The 22,259-nt window shown below is 40.3% G+C and overlaps 1 protein-coding gene across 1 annotated transcript in view; it reads right to left on the bottom strand.

Annotated features, from left to right (window-relative positions):
- The window catches only part of mafb (MAF bZIP transcription factor b), a 64,248-nt gene extending 42,714 nt beyond the window's left edge, over positions 1–21,534 (bottom strand). Inside the window, exons 1-2 of the mRNA XM_033968073.2 lie at positions 20,195–21,534; positions 11,726–11,782 (exon numbers count right to left, since the gene is read on the bottom strand). Of these exons, the coding sequence (XP_033823964.1) occupies positions 11,755–11,782; positions 20,195–21,162 (996 nt within the window). The 5' untranslated portion in view covers positions 21,163–21,534 and the 3' untranslated portion in view covers positions 11,726–11,754. The remainder of the gene's footprint in view (positions 1–11,725; positions 11,783–20,194) is intronic.
- Between the last annotated feature and the right edge of the window lie 725 nt (positions 21,535–22,259).

Below are 22,259 nucleotides of genomic sequence, written 5' to 3'. Positions count from 1 at the left end.
GCGTGCCGGGAGGGTGCAGAGCAGTGCTGGAGGTTATTATGAAGAGACTGAAATGCGACAAGAGACCGCTCTGATTGGAAATAAAACAGCTTGGTATCTATTTAAATAAACCTCGGCGCGCGCACAGACACACATGCGTACATTAAAAGGTATAAGAAAATAAGAGACTTTCAAGGGAGAGTGGAAAAAGTGCAAAGCGGGCAAATCTATGCATGTAAACAAACACTAGAGCATATTCACAAAGGGATTTGTAGTAATTAAATTGCAATGATCGGCCTATTTTCGCTTTCACTTTGAAAATGAAAAAGCGGCTAGCACAAGAAAAAAAAACATCACTAATAGAACATGAAACAAAAATGTAATTATTCAAAGGAGGGATGACAAGATAAACAAATAAAATGTTGCTTATGAGGAGGTGTGAAATCACCGTGGGACGAAAACCAATCGCATCTGATGACCCCAGCCTCCTGAACTAACCTGTTGACCTTTGACCCCTTACTGATCTGAGCAGAGGAACCTGGACTTGACCTGGAACTTCGGGGCATCTTTAATAAGCAGAGTAAACAATGTCAATAAGACAAAACATGGAGGGATGGATGGGAGGGAGGGGAGAGTGAATGAGGAGGGGCAGATGGGCTCTCCAGGTGGTCTAATAACAGCCACAACTTTACAGGCTCCTAAATTCACTTGCAAAATACGCAATTAGGTAAAGACGAAAGTTAAGTGTCACTAAGCGGTACTGCAACAACATGACAAATGGACCCTTACAGTTAACTGGCTAAATCACATGTTTTCATTGCTTCCTGAATCAACCAATAACAGCCAATAATGTTAGAAAAATCTTCTAACTATTTGCCACTAACAAACATCCCTATTTTTGAGGAAAATGTACAAAAAAACCAAAAAAACAACTCCCATTTCCAAATAAATAAATGAAATAAACAAGCAAATAGTCCAACGTGGATGCAGTTATTGCATTACAAAAATAAATAAATAAAAAGAAAACCCAGTGCCACAATTCCACACTGCAAAAAAAAAAAAAAAAAAAAAAAAAAAAAATCAACTTCACATGTAGGCAACTATAAATTGTACCAGTTTCCTTGATGTTAGCTCCGTCTTCTTGTTTTCCCCAGCGCTGGCCCCTCCCCCTCCTCTGTCCCACATGTTTACCTTCTGCAGGACAAAAACAACAGCTCACTGGACAATGTCAGCTATAAATTATAAGACCACTTTACTCTAGTACAATCAAATTTATGAGCTACATCAAGACAATTTATAATGCGTCATTTCTGATTGTATGCAGTTTACAAATGAGGTCAATTAGTTACCTTATAAAAAATAATTTCTAGTGGTCCAATGGTGATCCATGATTTTGAAGACTTAAGTTTTTTGTCCGCAAAATGTTAAAATTGCATTATAAGTGTTTTCTTGTTTGCACTATATATGTTTAGTCTCACCAGAACCATCTCATCCGCATGAAGTTTTAAAAGGTATTGTCTGCAGTAGGTTGCTTGAAAATATATTCTTCCATGTTTTTACAAGCAGCCAGTTTTCCTTTCCCTTTCTTACACTTGTCAACAGCAGTAAACAGTGCGTTTCCATGTTTGTTTACCTGGGTTTATGACAAAGCGGGTGGCTGAGGGGCTGTATACGGTAGTTAGTTTAAGCTTTCACATGCGCCGCTCCAGGTATGAGAGCTCAGACTGAGGGGAAATCTGTAAACTTTCTCCTCCACGACCACCACTCGGCTGAAAAATGTCTAGTGCCTCTTTTCATTACAAAATCTGTATTGAAAATTATACTAAAATCAACGTAATACCCATATCACAAGAGTCAAGGTAACGTGAAAGTTGTACGTCCTAAATCTAACAGAGATTTGCAAACGAGTCTGTAAGAAAATGGAGTTGAACACTTTTGGTGGGAAAACTGCTAATTACTATTTATGCAGCAATGGCAAAATATACAGTTTTTCAAAATAAATAAAAAAAAAAACACACATTCTTTCAAATTTTATTTAACCACATGTGTGTAAACACAAATTTATACCTGTGTTTAGATTTCATTGCGCTGCACAACACCAAACAGCTCTTCTTCTAGCTTTGCAATTAGTTAATCACAATTAACATTGGAACAAGATTGCATGTGATAGCCCTAACATCTGTCACATCACTATAAGTCTCCAAATTGGGAGCAGACAGATAATAAAAAAGGTCAAAATATAAAACATATAGCTCACTGTATTCTGTTAATCAATACAATTGCTTTAGTGGCAAATAGCAGCAGGTTGCACAATAACATTTAACAGTTGTCTACACAAATTGGACAGGAGTATAGGATGGATAGGAAGTACATGTTTGCCAAGCTAGGGGCAAATTCATTATCCCACTACCCCCAGTCTTATCAGCCCCACGCCCCACTCTGGCCCTCCCCTTTCCCCTGTAAATGAGTGATTTATCAGCCTTAATTGTTAGCACTGGTTCGGGCTGCCATGTGACCGCAACATGACAGCCGGTGATAAACACACTTTTGCAAATTAAACCAACGCAGTATCCATTCAATTGCATCTGCGGCCGGGACAAAAATTTAAAATGTATATAATCAAATGGGAAAGCTTTTGGCAAAATAAGGCTTGGGTTAAGTGACGAAAAGCAAAAATGTGGCAGTAATAAAAGGCATTTGTCAAGCGACGGCAAAGGGCAAAACGTGCAATCAATACTGACAAGGAAGTGAGTCTGGTGTAAGGAGGTGTCCACATATATAAATACTAAAACACATTTGGATTCTATGGAGTTTGTCAAGCAGTTATCAACTGGGCATGAAGTTTTGCTGGTAAAATAAATTAACTTTTGTGCCAAATTTTGAGATTGTGATGAATTAAAATTTTGTAAATCCATACGCAATGACAAATGGGGTGGGGTGGGGCAAAAGACAGATTTTCCAATTGATTACGCTCTACTTGGATATTAAAGAAATATTAAGATAAGAAATATTAAAAGTAAATTCACAAATGTTGAACCTGATCATTTCTATTAGTGACTAATTAAATAAAACAAAAACGGCTTTTGATAAGCTTTGATATGTTTATTCTTTACAACCTCTAACTTATTGATCAACCCCACAGAGACAGTATGTTTTTCTAGAGGCAGTATATGTTCTATACCAACTTTGCATCTTGACAAGTCCCAACACTCAAATTACAGTTCTCAAATACATTTTTAGCATTCACAATATTTAAAAATGTTACAGTTCGCAAGTCACAAGCCTCCTATAGGGATCCGTGCAAGTGTCTTTATCATATGCAGAGCTGAACGTGTGCTAAAATATTCGGCTTAAAGAACATGGCGCCCTCAGCAGTGATGTGCATGTTCTCACGTGTGGCTTTATTTATAGCACACACTACATCACCTTTATGATTGTGCATTTGCTGCCGTCACTGGCTGTAATATAAGTTTAAGTTATGCCTTTTCCATTGCAAAATGCTACAGAAGAAATGAGTGGTGAAAATGCATTGGATAGAAAAGATTATGTGGTGGGCTTTTTGGTGAAGATGTAAGTATTCGTTCCCAAAGCAGTAAGCAATTGTTTACATCAAATGCAATAAGCACTCATTACTATCACATTGAGTGGTAACCCTCCAGCTATGCTCCTGACCAAGATTTTGGATAAAAAACTGGAAACATGCAGATAACAAATTCTAGGAACAACTAAAGAGAATACACCTGATTTTGAAAGAAGCAAAGAACATGTTTCAGAATGAACACTTCGCTCCACCCACTCCCGCATCTCTCACTGCTGAAACATGACAGAGAAACACATATGTGAAAGATATAAGAAGGTAGTTGTTTCCATGGTTCTTATCGTCATTTTTTTATTAAATTAAAAACATACTATATTTTAGAATAATATATTTTACACAGCATAAAGCATTTTACGTACTAAGAGAAACAGAACACAGATACAGATCTCAACCCTACCTAAACTTTAACCACAGTTACTGATAAACACAACTGATACAACTGATGTGGTAAGAAATGCGACAAAGAAACAAGAAAAAATGCAACAAATGATGGCAGCAAATCATTCCATAACGGCCTCATGATTGCGCATGTATTATTTAAGCACATGGTTTTTGAGAGGATGTATACGATACTTATATTTGTATATGTATATATGTAGGCAGCACTCGTACCACACTCATACTGTCAGGGATGTTACATTAATGTGCGATGTAATGAGTGTTATTATCACAGTCCAAATCCTAACTGCTTTATTGTCATTGCGCAAACTTCCCAACAAAATTTAAAAAGCCTTTCCACAGTGGTTATATCACTCAAACAAGACAGAACATATTAGTGAACATTTAATACAAGATCACATGATTGTATAAGTCTAAGGACTGGCCGCACAAGAACTGAGATGGGACAAAGGGCTTTTGGCTGTTTTGCTTCACTTAAATGGAATATATTGCAAATACAAGCAAAATAGGATACTTTGGTGCCACACACTCAATTTAATAATCTAATAACAAACTTTTATGCTCACACCTACACCTATTTTAATGTGTTAAATGGACTTATATACTTATTTGTTTTGTTTGTTTATATTTTTTCTGTATTTTGAACAGAGAGCCCATGAAAAACAGTCCAAGTGCTCTCATTGGGTCTCTCTGTATAAATAAAAACAAATAATTGAATGAATTTACAGTTCACTCATGCAACTCAACTTTGAAGGTAGCAGCTGTTGTTTTTAGTCTCATTTACACTGCGTCATGGCTCAGGAATGCATATTTTGTATTTTGGACACTCAAGCTACATAACTTACTTTTCACCATACTTTTCAGCAGTAAATAATGCTTGATATTAAACATTCATATATTTAGACACCATGTTTTTGTCCTCGCACATAACACACCTTTCAAGCATTCCACCACTAGTGAAACTTTGTCCACTTATTTTTTTATAGCCAAAACCGCACATCTAGGGGACATCCAGCCTTCTAATAACACGACTGGGACATTTTCGGACACCGCGCTGTCTCTCTGGAGTATAATTGAATCACATCTCATGCATTGTTTATTTTTGCAACTTTGCATATTGCATATTTACAGGTATGCGCAGCGAGGGAAGGGAGGGGGGGCTAGCGACTTCTCAACCTCCTTCCACCACTAGCGCCTTATTTATTTGTCTGTATTAGTTAGCTCCTTTTCAGCACTTAAAATTAATGTCATCCTGCAGAAAATAGCGTCTGAAAGCCAAAATTCAGCACTTTCCGAGCGGCGCGGTTATTTATCAAGCTAACAAGGAGGAGAAGCATCCGGAGCGCAGGAAATATGTCCCATTAAAAAGCCCCGGCGCTGGGGTTGAAGTAGCCGCGCGGCCAAAGTGAGCGTGTCAGGAAGCAAGGGAATGGACTGCCTCTGCGCTAATATGGATGTAGAGGCGGCAGCGGACACATTTGTACACGGGACAGTCCAGGAGAGGGATGGGAGCAACAACAGGGAGAAACAAAGGCGGGCTGGAAGAAGTGAAGACGTGTCCGAAAGGAGAAAGATTATGTTGTGATAAAAATTTAGAATATTCGTGGAAAAGTTCACATTTGTATTTGTAATGAACATGTTTCAAAAGCATTATTTAAAACAGTGATGTATTCCTGAACATGAAGCTACAGCTCAAGGTCTGTGGATAAGGGTCTTTGGACAAGTTTGCAGCAGCGGCATAGAACGCAGAAGAGAAATTTCCCAATAAAGTGAAAAGTAAGAGCAGTGTAACTAACCTAACTAACCTGCTAACTACTATGTAAGGAAGCATTATTTGTAGTGATTTTGTCCGAATATTAATAAAAGAAAAAACATCTGGGCAAAAACAAGCCCTAAACAAGGACTAAACCAGGACTAAATAAGGTCTAAGTAGAAATAAAGCAGAAGACTAACTAGAACACCACAACAAAGAAAAGGCAAAAGAAATTGAATAACAGGGTGAGTTAAGACACAAATTCTACAGGACAAGACAAAAAGCAAATACTGTATATAATTTATTTCTGAAAAATCATTTCAAAATCTTGTCTTTTACCTGAACTTAAACCACAACTTATTTTAACATTTTCCAGCTCCAGATATTGGTTACATGCCAAAAAATTCTTCAGTAATCTAATATAGTGCAATCCAACTGGTGCCAAATCAAACAAAAATGCTTTCCACAGGGATGAGAAATCGTTTAGAATTTTGATCTTGTGTCACCGGGCCCTTGCAAAATCCTTAAGCAGATCTATACCAAGACCAAACCAGGTCTGAACCAGGACTAGCACTAAGAGCAAAGCAACGCACACAATACATATGAAAAGCTCTTTTGTTACTCTTGATCTCTGCGCCTGCAAGACTTGTAACTTTGACTAAGTCATGCGCCGCAAGCTTCACATGTACATTCCCGCGGAGTGTTAGCAAAGCGCCATGTTAACATCTCCATTGCTAACTCCCCTCACAGACTGAAGTGGCGTATGCGCTAGAGGGGCCGTGAGTTCAGATCATGTTTGTGTGCACGACAAAAAGAGCTAACGCGCTAACGGCTAAGAGGAAGGCCCCCGAGCTAACCCTGCGTCTGAATACATTAAAGCCTGTCGCATGGAATAAAACAACACAAATTATGCTTAAACAACCGAAATGAGCAGATAAATTGTGTATTAGCATAAGTTAAAAAGAACAGGATTTGTGTTCAGGGGTAGGGCCTCGAGGTGCAAGGGTGAATGCGTCTGGATAAAAAAAAAAAAACTTGAAATTGCAATTTTTCAGCTTGTAACTTAAAAGGGAAGAATTAACTAAATTATTTTAAATAATTCTTTCATATTTTGCATATCGTGATTTCCTGTTTGTTTTAATTTATTAAATTTTTTTATTTTTTATTCAACCAACAAATTTGATGTAATTCTTTGCTTGTTTGTTGGGGAATATACCTAAAGAATATACAGGACGCTTTAGTGCAAACAGGACACTGCACAAAGCGTGACTATACAGCTCTTGTGTCCATTTTGTAGTAAAACAGGTTGGTTGATGCGTTTGCAGTCATTTGAAATCATATAACGTGGGGAAAATAATCAAAATTAAAAGCCCATATTGGTCAAACTCTCGTAATAGTAGGCTAGTGCTGGTGGTAGGCTTGTAGTAGCATTAATAGTTAGATGGGCCAGTGATTTCTCTTTCTATTTCAAATAATACTATGGCAAGCTACTAAATTATAAATAGTGTTGTGTCTTTCAAATATTTAGTAGAATTTTAGCAAAGGAAAGTGCAATTCTTGAAGAACTTTTAAGCACTGAATACTTTTCAATACCACAGTCAATATTGAAATCAACATTTGGTATCGCTCTGTCTATCACTAGTAAAAGTAGTAGTAGCAGTAGTAGCAGAAGTAGTAGTTAATAGAAATAATAGTAATAGTAGTATTAGTAGTTGTACTTATACTGTTGCCCTTGGTTGTAATAAAGCAAATCTGCATTATTAATTCTGCATAAAATTTCACAACATTAGATATACATTTTTCTATTGTTGACAACACCAGTAGCTTCACAGTAGAATAGTTTTAGCCTAATATAATGAGCAGTCTGTCTGTCATTTAATGTGTGGGGATGGAGTGATGCTGCCTGAGTAACGAGTGGCACTGGGCAGCAGCAGACAGAACACTCAAGCAGACACTGGCTATGTGCAGTTATATATAGTCAGGCCAGTGAAGGATGTCAGGCTGGAGATAGACTGTTTCCAGAACGTAGACTGTACCAAAGCTCCACGCATGTCACTGTGCAGGTCTGACTAAGTGAAATCACCCAGGCTTTGTCTATAAGGTGCCTTCACACTCAGTTGTATTTAGGGATGTCCCTACCCAGTTTTTTGGCTCCCAATCCAATTTTTAAATATTTGCAATTCCCGATACCGATCCAATCCTGAACTCATCCCAATACCAAACTTTTTATTGATTTTATTTACATAATTTAGACTGTCTTTATAAATAATTAAGCAGTCCATGGTGAATTTTGCCCCAGTTTAATAAAAAATATTACCAGATATAAAAAAGGCTTACTTAAAAATAGCCTAATAATTTGTTGTAATATTATAAAATAATGTCTTAAGCCCCTCCACACACAGCAGCTTCACAACATAGCGACTTAGTAATTAGGCGATGTTTTAACCTCTGTTTCTATAGGCAACGTATTTTCATCATATTATTTATGTTAGAGGCCTGTAAAAAGAAGAGATGCTTACCCGAAGCACATGGCTACTTAACATACGTAAACAAGTTCGGGCATTAAGCTCTGCTCCTCTGCCCGATTTGTTTTTATTGTAGTTCCGTTTTCACTTTTACGGCTCCATGAAGACATTGCAAAGGTAAAACAAATATTATCTCTAATGTTTTTAGCGGCGTTAGACCCTTCCTCAGTCTATGTTTAGGCTACTCTGGGCGTTAGCTGCAGCGTTTGCAGCAACAACTGTGTGTAGAGGACTCAACACATTGTATCGGCCATCTGTATCTATTCACCACCAATTCACCGGATAGATTTACCAAACTCGATCCAAGCTCTAAAAATGCCTAGATCGACAGCCGATGCCAAAAACAGTATCGAATCAGGACATCACTAGTTGTATTGATAGGGTGTGTAGGGCAGGTTATATATGGCTGTTATTTTATTTATTTTCATTTGATTGTTTCCACACAAAGTAAAAATTGTGCACACAGAGACTCTAGAAACCACTAAACACATCATTATAGGTCTAATGTCTGATTATCAAACTACAGGGAGGCTATCCAGTTTGTATGTACAATACACCTAAATTTAGCTATGGTTCCAAAAATTGGATAGCCAATAGCCAATTTCTGAGAAATATATTTTCTGTAATGTTATGTGTGTCACATATAAACTGATGTGAGTGACCCTAAAAGCAGAGTCTGTCCAGGTCATGACATCAAGACATTTCCCATCATCACTAATATAATCCTGCTGTCTCATGTTCAGCACAACATTTCACATAATATATATTCTATATGACCATGTGGATTCTATACAAATATGATACCTGACATATCAGTCTCAGCTCCAGAAACAGCTGACAGCACAGTCTGGGCTGTTTCCACCTTTTTTCTCCACATTACAGGACATTTGTAGAGTGTTAAGCATTCGCCTATATCCAAAGGACAGCTACTTCATACCTCGTCCATGAACAAACTGTTATTGTGCTGTTGGCCAAGACACTTGCCTTAACAGGACTAGAAAATCACTAGAGAGTCAATAATCTAAACACAAAAAATACATATGTTATGGTAACATAAATAATGTCAGCGCTGAGCTAAACGTACGTGTAGCCTGTGATAAGTGCGTTAGCTTGTCCTTACTCTTCACATGATCTTACACAGACAGGCATCCTGCTGTGAGCCCTCTGCTTTGCACTCACCTCAAAAATTATATTTACATTTAGACCAGGATCAAATCCTAGCCTCCCTCATCGTAGCCCCCTTCTACCCCCCCTATCCTGCCCCTCCCCCAGCACTGTCCCTCCACACCCTCTTCCACCCCTCCCCTTCCTGTCTGTGACCTCTGAGGTGGGGATGGGAGAAAGTGCTGAAGGCTGCAGGTGTCCTGGAGCAGCTCCGAGCAGGTGTCCTGCCTCAGCCTTCATCCTCCACTGTAACCCCTGCACTACCAGGACCATGACCAGCGCGCCATACACAAAAATACTGCTCCTCCTCCTTTCACTTGGAAGAAACTATTCAAATATGATATACTGTTAGTTCAGAACCACTTCTTATTTCTTTGTCTAAAAGCCACGTCAAAAGTAAAGGGTCTGTATGAACTAATCTCCGCATGCAGCGTCCACAACATGAAAGATAAGTGCGATCCCAGCATTTCTGGGGAAGATTGTGACTGTTGATATTGTGATGCAAAGATAATTTTTGATATATTGTTCAGGCCCACTTGCTCCGTATAATTAGTCAACGTTAGGGAGAGCAGACAGTGATGGAGTGCGCGTATTAAAAGGCAAAACAAGCATGTGCTCAGTGCTGAGGCATGAGGACAGCAGCATTCTGCCGGCTGTACTGTAAAATTAGCTGATGCTGAGGTAGGACTTTGGAGTGTCCAGGCCTGCGGTGTGAAGGGAGAGTGGAGGTGGCCACAGCACACCCAAACCTGAGCAGGCCAGAGGGAGGATGAGGGGCAAGGAGGGGGTAGGCAGAGGGGCAAGGCAGGAGGGGTAGAGGGGGAGGGGTAGTATTACTCTGGCGATGGCTGGCCTGGCTCACAGGCTGATACCTCAGCAGCATCAGCATTGACCAGGCCTTTAAATAAAGGCTTCGATCTCCTGCACAGAAGGTCACTGGCTGCCTCTGGTTACCCTCTGTCTCTGTCTGCTCCTGGAGCCTCACGCTGACTGCACTTCCTGCCACGCACACTTTCTCTGGCTCCCTACAGCACGCATACACTCCTTAACAGACAAGATCGGTTTATTATAACATTTGGTAGTTGGTATTATTTATAACTATTCTCAGTGGATTGTTTTTCCTCCAATGACAGTATAAAAAATGTCAGGATATCCCCATGTTAAATTTCAGTGATACGATGAGTTTTCAAAATTGACATGAGACACTATCAACGCTAATCAATGCGGATGTATTTGTATCTATAAAACGGTGTAATGTCGTAGCCTACACACAGCAGGATTTAGTCCTTACAGTTTCTTGTGAGGGACTGGCCCACAATAACAAATCGCAAACAATAATATTTCTATGAACATCATTTCCATATTTTTTTCATATTTGTTAATGCCTTTCATAGTATTAGACTTGAATTTAGATTTAAAATTTAAAAAGGATAGGATAAAAAGCAGCAGCTTCATCTTTGCTCTCTTTCATTTTGATATATGTTAAAATATTACATTTTAAACATATACAGTATCTAGGGTGTAACACATACATTTCTGCTTCTTTTTGGACAGCCATAGCAGTTTGAAAAAGCCATTTTGATTTCTCACTTTTGACACCGGAGCATGAGAACCATCAAACTGTCAGCCCTCGTCACATCAGCCGGCTCTAATGCAAGCGTACAGTGTGCAGAGGCAGCAAGGCGGTGTGCAGAGAGGAGCGCAGAGTGGCCGCAGAGGTCACGAGGTCAGGACAGGGGTCAGAGGTCAAAGGTCAGAGTCAGGCCCACGTCACTGATGTCTGTCAAACGCTGTCACAATCTCCAAACACAACAAGAGCCTCCATCACAAAGCAGCAGAAGGGATAAGTATTCAAAGTATATCAAAGTATATTTTATACACTGTATGCATTACTATAATACTCTTATTTGTGCAAGTTTGTTTTGTATATATCCAGACACAAAAAAAAAACTTAACTGGATTTTTAAAAGGTGCACAATGTAACCCAATAATCTGGTCTCAATTTGTTCCACAGTATGACATTAAACATGTCTATATTCATGGAAACAAGCAAGAGGAGCCACCAGGCCAAGTTACAGGTAAAGTCTGTGGAGAGGCAAGCTCAATCACAATAATAATGCATGTTTTTAAAGGTCTCTTTTAGCTATGAAAATACCCAATAAATGAAAGAGTGACGAGTTGAATGCCAATGTTGCAAATCAATGTATTCATGGAGACAAGCACGTACTGCACTGCAGAAAAGTTACATAGTGCACCCTTACTAATAACACCATTCATATAGTATATAATAAATGGTTTTAAAGTTACCTCAGAGTGTGGGATGTGCAGGCTCTCTATCACAGATGGAGGAATTTTCTCGACGTCCTGAAAAAGACACACAACATTTTTACTCATCACAAGGTTAAATAAATGACTAAAGGGGTTCATAAGGCAGCTATGGAAGTATGTAAAAAAAACAGTATCATGGGATTAAAACCAACACACACTCACACTAGAGTAAAGCTGTTTTAGGAAGTAAAATATATATAGCATATATATATATATATATATATATATATATATATATATATATATATATATATATGCTTTTATGCTTTTAATTGTATTTGCAATACAATAACTTAATCTCAAATTCACAAAAAAATAAATCAGCATATTTGGTAGGTGTGTACGTATTTAAATTAGTTTTATGAAGACAGTTTGGCTCAAAATGTCTTCTCAATAAGAATAATTATGATGATGTTTTCATGCGATTTGATGCACCCAATTAGATAGATCGTGGTTTGAACTGAATTCTTACACCCTTAATATTTAGTGCATCCTGGAATTTTATTTTTATTTTTTTTGTAACAACTACACCTTAATAAAGCAGGGGTTAGGAGTTGGTGTATTAAGTCACTATGCCTGAATCATTAATCTTCACGTTTTATTAAGACTAATTAAGGTGTAGTTATTATAAAATAATGCCCAAAATGTACACAAATTAAAATATCATTACTGTGGATCATTCCATGTTAGGTTCGTAATTTAAAAAATCCACCCATTTTCAAACAGCTTCTAGTTTGTCACATATGTATTTTCCTTCCACACATGAATAAGGCCTGTAGTTAAATCTGTCCTAAATCTGCGGTCTTCCTGGAAACTTCGACAGAAATCAGGTGAAGTGTGAGTCCTCTGGCCCCAATCCACAGCCAGGCTACAAAGAGGCTTTAGTGAGCACAGAGCTGTAATCGGCTTCACACAGGGGCCAACCCGGGGACCCTAACCCACTCTCTCCTCCCTCCCTCTCTCCGTCTTTCCCTCTGATCCTCTCTTCTCCTCCCCTTCCTTCCCGCTTTCTGCTTCTCTCCTCGCTCTCTGCCATTCTCTCTCTCTCCCCTTCCCTCCTGTGTTCTGCTACTCTCTCCTCCTCTCCCACTCTCTGCCGCTCTCTCTGTCTCTCTCCCCTCCCGCTCTCTGCCTATCTCTCTCAGTCTCCCTCCCCTCCCACTCTCTGCCTCTCTCCCTTCCTGCTCTCTGCTTCTCTCTCTCCTCCTCTCCCACTCTCTGCTGCTCTCTCTCAGTCTCTCTCCCCTCCCGCTCTCTGCCTCTCTCCCTTCCCGCTCTCTGCTTCTCTCTCCCCTCCTCTCCCTGCCTCTCTCTCCTCTCCTGCTCTCTGCCTCTCTCTCCTCTCACTCTCTGCTTCTCTCTTTGCTCTCTACCTCTCTCCTCCTCTCCAACTCTGTCTCTCTCCTCCCCTCCCACTCTGTCTCTTTCCTATTCTCCCACTCTCTGCTTCCATCTCGCTTTGTCTCTTGTTTCTCCTCCCTCTTTCTCTACTCTCCTCCTCTCCCGCTCTATCTCTCTCCCCTCCTATCCCATGCTATGCCTCTCACTCCTTCTCTTCCGCTCTCTCCCCTTCTGTCTCTTCTTTCATTTCTCTCTCTCTGCACTCTGTTTCTCTGTTCTCCTCTGCCTTGATCTTTCTCTCTCAACTTTGGTCTCTCCTTGTCTCTCTCCCTCTCTCTGTCTCCTCCTTCCACATCCCTCTGTCTCTCTCACTCCTCTGTCCCTCTCTCCGGCTCCACCGTAGTATGTGCACAATCATGTTTACTTATACTAAAACATCAGAGGGAGAGAGAGGGAAAGGGAGGACAGGGGTTCAGCAAGTCCACATGCACTGGCCCGACATGCAGCGGTGAGGACGGCTGGATGCCTAGATACGTCTCCCAGGTTCCAGAGGCCAGGGTGGGGGCGGGTGGTGGGAGCGGAAGGGAAGGGGGGGGGGGTCACCTTGCCTGGCTCTGGATCAATGTGTGTTTGAGAGGCTGAGTGACAAACAGGGGCGACACGGCACCAAAACGCATTCAGGAACGGGGGGGGAGAGGGAGGAACGCATACTGCCGCCAGATTACTTTGATGTATATTACAACATGCCTACAAGCAACTTTTCAAATTAAAATTATTTTTTATGCCAAAACTACTTTATGCCACTAATAATTATTAAATCATTTAGTCAAAATGTAATCTAGTTTTGGTCTTGATCAAGTTTTTGTGAAATGTTGATTTAGATTTTTTTGTAAGCGATATAAAATTGTAAACCTCTAACCTAAACATATCAAAAACTTTAATGCAAATCCTCCTTTGCACAGATATCCATTGTAATGATGTGTCTTTAAACTGAAAATTTACCATAATTAAATTTTATGAATTCACACTGTACTAGTTAAAACATGGGCTCAAATCATTTTCTAAAATACAAAATCGATGTTCTGTAAATGTGGATCTATGATAATGCAGAGGATATTTACAAAAACTGAAGTGCTATAGTCACTGATGACAACTAGGCCTGACTCGCAATCAAAATGTGACTCCGAGTCATTAAAGAGGGGGTATTATGTAAAATCCTGCCTGAAGAGATTTTAGACGTCACCCATGAAAATTTCAGTAATTTAGCAATCTCTCCAGGGCACTATTTGAACCCTCCTTATGGCTAGCTGTAACTTTCTGTCATTGCTCAACCCACAAGCCTACGTCATGCTCCAACACATCAATTCTGCATAATTATAATAATACATAAGTTAAAATAATAATAATACAAAAGTGCATCAGGTTTGTGAAGTTGCTGTGTACAACGTGCAATAGTTTCATTAACGTGGTGCTCACTGATTGTGTTGTGATAACACTCTGAAGGGGGAGTGACGTGGCGGGGAGCAAAGAAAGGGGAGACTCATAGCATTAAAAAACTAAACTGAAACTTATAAAACATGTTGATACGTTGTTTTCGGGAAATATGGCATTTTCAAAAGAATAAAAGGTAACATTAGCAGTTATACCCCATAGAACTAAAATACACCCTAAAATTAGTTAGTATACTCTGTAGTTTTCAGTCTCTTTACAAACATGTTCTGAAATGCATGGGATTTGTTTAGTCTAGCTGTTCATCCTAAATCAGTTTTCTATCAATGCAAACATTACTTGACGTGCTTAAAACATACACTGTGAACTCGATCTTAATTTCCCCCAAAAATCTCAAATCATCCCCATAATCTTGAAAATCAAAATCACAATTTAACATTCCTCCACACCCCTCCAGCCCTATACAACATCAAAACCAATTACCCTTTATCCAACATCGGCCATGCAAATTCAATCCCCGACAACACAAGACACTTACATGTCCCAGTATACACATAAATACAGTCTCCGTCAGTCAGTACACAATTACATTATCTCCCCTCCATGCCTCTATGCTGTTCAAATTCACCATGCAAAACCAATGAGACACAGACACTCAGTCAAGAAGCGAGGGGAGAGAAAGGGAGACCTCATTCTATAGTTACGCATACACAAACCCTAACGCAACTGGCCCGGACAAGTTAAATTACTATCTTTCCAAGTAAATTACATATAACTTAGGACAATGCAAGACAATAGGATGGAGAAGGCAAAAGAAGAGGGGGGAGGGAGCATAGAACGTAGCCCCCCCATTGCGTTGTAAGGGTGGGGAATGATGGACGGGTTTCGGAGGAACATCAACGTGCCTGATTTAAATCGCTTTAAATGTAAATGTTTATGGCTGCCGAGGTGATGCAAATGCGGATCGAGTGGGTGAGGAGAAAATAGCGGGCGTGTAGCAGTTTGAATGTGGTTTTAACCCTTCTGGGGATGTGTCATTTGGGACAAGAGGGGCAGGCAGAGGAGGAAAGGAAAACAGATATAAGATTGAATGAAATTAAAAGATTAAATCAAAATAATAGGGTAAATTATTGGCTTTTTAATAATATGAAAAAAGACAAATAAGTTTTATGTTTTAAAATTTTGCTGGTGCACAAATTGAAAACTGTTTACATGTATAGCCACTAAATGGGATGTGCTTTGCGCTACATTTAACTTAGAAATAAGGTTTAAACATTTTGGAAGAATTTCAAATATTTCAAATGCGGTTAGAATTTTCTTTTAAAATCAATTGTTAAATTCAGTGGCATTAATGTTGAAATGATGAAAACTGAAAAACAAACCGCTAAACTGATACATAGTCCCATTTCAGAACATTTTTGTAGAGTGCTTAAGTACAGGGTTAGCAGCTTTTACAAGATGGAGACAGAATACCCAGTCCAGTGCAGATTTTAACGTTTGCAATTTGTAACAATTCACTTTGCAGTTTTGATTATACTTTGACTACAACTGCATGCACTCAGATGCAAGGCGGATAGAAATTGCATGAGATGGTGTGAGATCTGTCATTTCTCTGTCATTATTAAAGACAACAAGTTAGCAACATATCATAAAAAAAGTTCTTCGAAATCTTCTAAACACAACAATTAAGTATTTTGCGGTTATATTGTCATTATACTGCTATCACCAATCTTCTTATTTATACTGTGATGAAAGTTTTAGGCCATATCGCGTTGTGCTGTCAAACTTTCAAACTTCAACTTTGCAAATCTACAATCTATTTTTACTATTCAAAAGTAGAGCTGCAGACTTAACTGCAATCAAATCAAATTTGAATGGATACAATTAGCTAATCTTATTCTGCATAAAAAACACTAGCCCTGTAGTTAAGATCTGTACAAACATGTTCTGAAATACATGTGATTCTTATATTACTTTGCCAGTTGATATTTCAATCTTTTTGTCAGTTCTTCTGTTTTAAGATGTGAATTTTGAACAGTATCCTACTATTAAAACATAAATCACAAATCGAACCGCTTGTCAGAAAAATTGCAATTAGTTATTTTTCTCAAATCAGCACCTTCTATTTTGCAAGCTTTCCTGTAGATCCTATGCATTACCTTCATACTCTCCTCCTTTCCCTCAAGGTCATATAGAAGACAATTCCTGCTACTTATCGAGCCCTGGACTGACCCATGCACGCATGCTTTTGTCCTGTTCATTCAGACAGCATTAAAAGACCGCGCGCTGCTGTGTTGATTCATCTGCCAATGCTGATACATTTCAAAGTGATTTCCCATAGTTGACCTGAAAGGCAAGAGTCCAATATTGTGACAGCGGACAACTGCATTATCTTTAATAACCTAATCACGGGACCAATGGACACTGATCACTTCCTGCCAGTCGATGTGTATATAGTATTACACTGATATGATTAATATTAATATTGAGAGTGCATTAAGGCATGCATTACGAAGACTTGAGTATGCTATGGAATGTGATTTTTTTAAGCAAATGTTATTACAAAGAAATGATTCATAGTTTAGAGATTAAGGTTTGCAACTAAGAGTAAAGTGTATTTTGAAATGTGATTTTCGTAGTCTGAAAAGGGCGAATTTTATTGCAAAGGAGTGATATACAACTTGGACATTAAGGTTTGCAACTAAGAGTAAAGTGTATTTGAAATGTGATTTTTGCATTATTATAAAAACTTAAATGGAGTTGAGCTATTGTGAGATTTCTAACATGTAGTGTGTTACTGATGGATACATTTAAGCATGTTTTACCTCCTTAAAATGCAAAAGAATAATTACAATGGAATGGTTCATAGCACTGAGATTAGGTTTATATGCATATGTAATTTTGCATTGTTAAAAGAGCAAATGAGCAACTACAAGTGATATGTGATGTCATTAATAACACTGAACTTACATATGTTTCGAAATGTGATTTTAGCCTGACAGTGAATGAATGAATAATTATATTAGAATGGTTGATAAGCTGGAGATAAAGGTTTGCTTACACTTAGACTGGAGTTTGTGTTTTTAAATGCACTTTATCCCTACTTAAAACTGCAAATAATTCCTGCCTCTCCTTTTCTTCTCTCATCTAAAAGTATGTGGAAACTTAGGCCCCTGCAACGCACAAAACCACCTGTATGCCAAGGCGAATAAGAAGAATGGCATCTCCAGTCCTATAGGTTAGAACACAAATGTAATTAAATAGCGCGCTATATTGACCTAATCAGATAGCGGGGGCCATAAATTAGTGGACACATGCTCACTAAAAGGCCCTCTCCGCTCCGAGCTAGGACGCATCGCTGATCGTTTATCATCCCGAAAGCAGCAGCGGGAATAGACGGAGGCACGCCAGTTATCTTTCCCTCTCTCACGTTTTTCACTCCCTCTTTCTTTCCCTCTCTCCCACCCTTGTCTGGTCCCATCGCCGTCTTCTTTTCTATCTTTGTGTCCGTGTCCTGATCGGGTATCTTTGGACAGGGACAGGTGACTGCATTACGCACGAGGAGGAGGAGGTTAAAACAGTAGAAGTAGCAGTGAGTGTTTTGTCAGTTCGGAAACTTACCCTTCAAGCAGAGATTTTGATTCTGGAAATGCATGAAAGAAGTGGCAAAAAAAAAAAAAAAAGTGTTCTGCTTCTCATTTTAACGCGGTGACACGGACGCCAGGGCTAAACGGTTCAAAAATTGTAATTGTGATCAAAAATTGCGAAAGGCCGAAGTCATATTTACGCTTTTATAGCGTATTGACAGCAAATACTTTCACAGTAATAATTAATAACGATTCACCAACGTTTTTAAAAGATTTGTCTAAGTTTGTAAGAGCACGTGCGTGTTAGCTTAAATGGTTCCATATTTTCCCAGAATTCTCAGCTAATTTTACAAACCGGAAATTAATAACGGGATTTTTTAAACGGGAAAGTCTGTCTGCAAAATAAATAAATAATAATAATAGTGTAAAGATATTTCCACCGCTATTTAATTGGGTGTATTTGTCAATGTCAGATTATATTTCAATAGACTTTTTCTTGTTCGATTTTAAATTCTACTTTCTCCTGACAGTGTTCAACAAGTGGCCTGCGCTGTCAGCAAAGGAGGAAAAAACGTGTTTGCTCTAAAATCAATCATCTACCGTGAGCTTTGGACACCTGCTGCACTTGTCTGTCAGGTATCAATGTCAAAAATCATGTCTTTAAAGCTGCAAACCAAATCATATTCTGTGCGTAATTGCGCGTAACAACAAACCTAGACATGCCTGTTTTGTTTTATTCGGGGGTAAATCAGTAGTGTCAATGAAGTGTAAATTATACTGTATTGCAAAAAATATAAATATGTTAATTTAGGCTAAAATCGATTCGTGGTTTAACTCAGTTTTATGTGTAAATCAATTTGATCCTTCGCCTGGAGTGTTGCGTGTAATTTTAAGACGAACTTATGATTTCAGTTTTTTACATACATATTTAATTTCTGTTTAAAATGTACTATGTGTCTACATTGTGCGGTTTATAAGACACATACAAAGGCATGCAAAAGAAAAAAGAATAAAATGAAACCGTTGAATAGACGTTTCTGTTCAGATACGTTTATTCTTGAATGGCATAATCATTCAATAGTCCATGATGCGTTTGGCTCTGTATGAAACCATGACAGAGGATGGCTGAAGGTACTCGGGTTAATTATTCTCACACAGCAGCGCCCAGTCACAAATTCCCAAACAGTGAGGGTGCATTGGCAGCGTAAGTACATTTTATACAACAGCCTTTTCATGACAAACAGTCTCTTCTGAAAGACATGTTGATGAAGGTCAGATTAGAATTTGCGTAACACTTGTTGAATATTGTTCCATTGAATCTGAGCGTAAATTGGAGAGTTTCTGGTACTGCTCTGGCTGTTTGTCTCAGCTCATTTAAAGTGGATAAAATGTCAGAGTCCATGAGAGCATGACATGAAGACAAAGCTTTACAAGGTTTATAAATAAAAGCATAAGTGTGATGTAACTGAGCCATGCCCGTGAGGTGACAGTCGTTACGCACAGGGGACACAGGATGGAGCGCACTGGCCGCACATGACCCGCATGGCTCAAGTCCACAGCAGCTCCACGCTCTGTCCCACAGCCACATGGCGCTTATGGGACACACACGATGAATGACATGGGATGAGATTCATCTTTTAGTTCCAAAACACTCAACACAAACATAATCCAAGACATTTAAATAAAAGTTTCTCCGGATGACGTTTAATTTACAATAAACTTTAGATGAAGCGTCATTGCGCACGGACACCAGACCAGGACAAAACACTTACGTGCCACATTTAAGAGCAATGTCTCTAATGTAAGTGTCAGGTGCACAAAAACAAAAAATACGCTTTAAATAATTTTGGTAACTTTTCTGTAACTTGTGAAACTCCAGGATCCACTTCCTAACGCTGCGTTTGATCGCGTCTTATTACAGCCCTGAGTCGGACACCAAACAGTGGAATAGGTAAAAAAAAAAGAGACGTTTTTGTTCCCTTTTTTAGCCAAATACGAAGTAAAGTGTATGCAGCTGCGCGTGTGCCTGCTGGGGCTCGCGCTGTAAACTTTGGGCGCGCGTGGGACTCACATGAAAAACTCCGGGGAGGACGGGTTGTTGTCGCTGGCCGAGCCGTTCTCTCGGAAGCCGGTGCTGATGAGCTTCTCGTACTTCTCCTTGTAGACGTCCCGCTCCCTGGCCAGCCGCGAGATCTCCGCTTTGAGGTGGTCCACCTGCTGCTGCAGCTGCGTCTTCTCGCCCTCCAGCACGTGCCGTTGCTGTACCCGCTTGAAGCGGCAGGACTGCGCGTAGCCCCTGTTCTTTAGCGTCCTCCTCTTCTGTTTGAGCCGGATCACCTCCTCTTTGCTGACCCCGCGGAGCTGCCGGTTCAACTCCCGGACGGACATGGTGACGAGCTGCTCGTCCGAGAAACGGTCGTCCAGGCGCAGGTGCGAGTGATTCCCCGCGGCTCCGCCGGGCTGCGTACCGGACACGGGATGGTGGGCGCTCGGGTGGTGGTGGTGATGGTGGTGGTGATGGTGAGGAGTCCCATTCTGAGCCGCTGCGGCTGCTATAACAGCGGACACCACAGCGGCCGCTGAGCCCATCTCTTCCCCGGCCATGGCGCCCCCCGGGCCGGCCGAAGCTCCAAACTGCTGCCCCCTGGCGTAGCCATCGAAAGACTGGAGCTGGTGACTGCTGCTGATCAGCGCCTCTACGGCGTCCTCCGGGCTAAAACCCAGAGCCTCGGGGTTCAGCTGCTGTTGGTAGCCGCTCATCCAGTAGAAGTCCTCCAGGTGCGCCTTCTGCTCGCTCCCTGATCCCGGACTGGGCGCCGAGAAACTTGGAGAGGGGGGAACCGAGCTGCAAGGCGTGCTCATCGGGGTGGAAGACAGGGATCCCCCGGCGACCAGGCGGCTGCACTGGCTGATGCTGCGATCGGGCTCCACCGGCTCCTTTTTCACTTCAAACTTCATCAGATCGAAGTCATTAACATATTCCATGGCCAGGGGACTGGTGGGCAGGTCGGAGTTGCTCATTGCCAGCTCTGATGCCATCCTCTTGCTGTTGACAGTCCTCCAAAGGGGGTGAGGAGCACCTGTCAAAGTAGGCTGCTGAGACACGCACTGAGCCAGCTTGATTTCTTTATTTATTTTCTTCAAAACCGAAGGAAAAGTGTGTTTTCTCACACTAATTGCGCAGCGCAGGTTGCTTTTGCGAGTCGATAAGTTTTTTTTCTTCAGTCTGTGTTGCACAGACGCATTGGAGCGCCGCTCTTTCCTCCCTCTCTCCCCGCGTGCAGGTGTCTGAGCGCAGCGCTCTCTGTTTCGACCATTTAACACTTCATGGCTCCTTTTAGGATTAGTGCGCCAAATTGAGGAGGTTCACGGACGTGTCCAGGGCAGTTGCCTTGTGGAGAATGGAAAAAACTCCACCCAAGGATTGATAGATTTTTTTCTAAGAGATCAGTCAGCCGACGAGTTAAAAAGCATTGCTTAGTTTTATAGGCAGCCTGACGTCACAACTGAAATATGAAATTGAGCGGAGCACAGCCAATGAGCGCGGCTGCCCCGGGATCTTATTAGCATATCGGGATGGAAAGCAAAGTTTGTCAAGTGTCCAAAGAAATCAGCCGCTGTTTCTCCTCTCATTTAGTATGCACACGTTTCCGCGCGCACAAAGGAAAGGAGAGCCATTACTTCTGTGCGCATGGAGCCTCGCGCACATGTCCCGGGAAATGCACGCGTTACTGTCCATGGCAGCATGTCCGCACATACATCAGATCAATCATTATGCATAAACATTCATCAAAATAAATCAATCATTTCCGCTGTATCGCTGCTGCTAATGTTAATAAAGCTTTGGATCTGTTTGGACTTTTGAGCTTAGTCCATCTGTGCGTCACCAGGTAAACATGACCGAATGGATTACTCTGATGAGCCAATTTACCTAATTATTACCCATTTATTAATTAACTTACGACGAATGGATTTCTTTTTATTTCAACAAAACTAAAACTGTCCATGATATAACTTGAAAACGTAATGATCCATGCACATATTTCGTAAATACCCGTGATTATAAAAATGATAAATGGTTTCTTTTGTCCTCACATAGAGAATAAACAAAGCGCACGGGCAGCAGTGGTCGGGGG

Source organism: Periophthalmus magnuspinnatus, chromosome 6, assembly GCF_009829125.3.
Source record: "Periophthalmus magnuspinnatus isolate fPerMag1 chromosome 6, fPerMag1.2.pri, whole genome shotgun sequence".
NCBI lineage: Eukaryota > Metazoa > Chordata > Actinopteri > Gobiiformes > Gobiidae > Periophthalmus > Periophthalmus magnuspinnatus.
The sequence above is the reverse complement of the archived record's forward strand: the minus strand, read 5'-3'. Positions and strand labels throughout refer to the sequence as shown.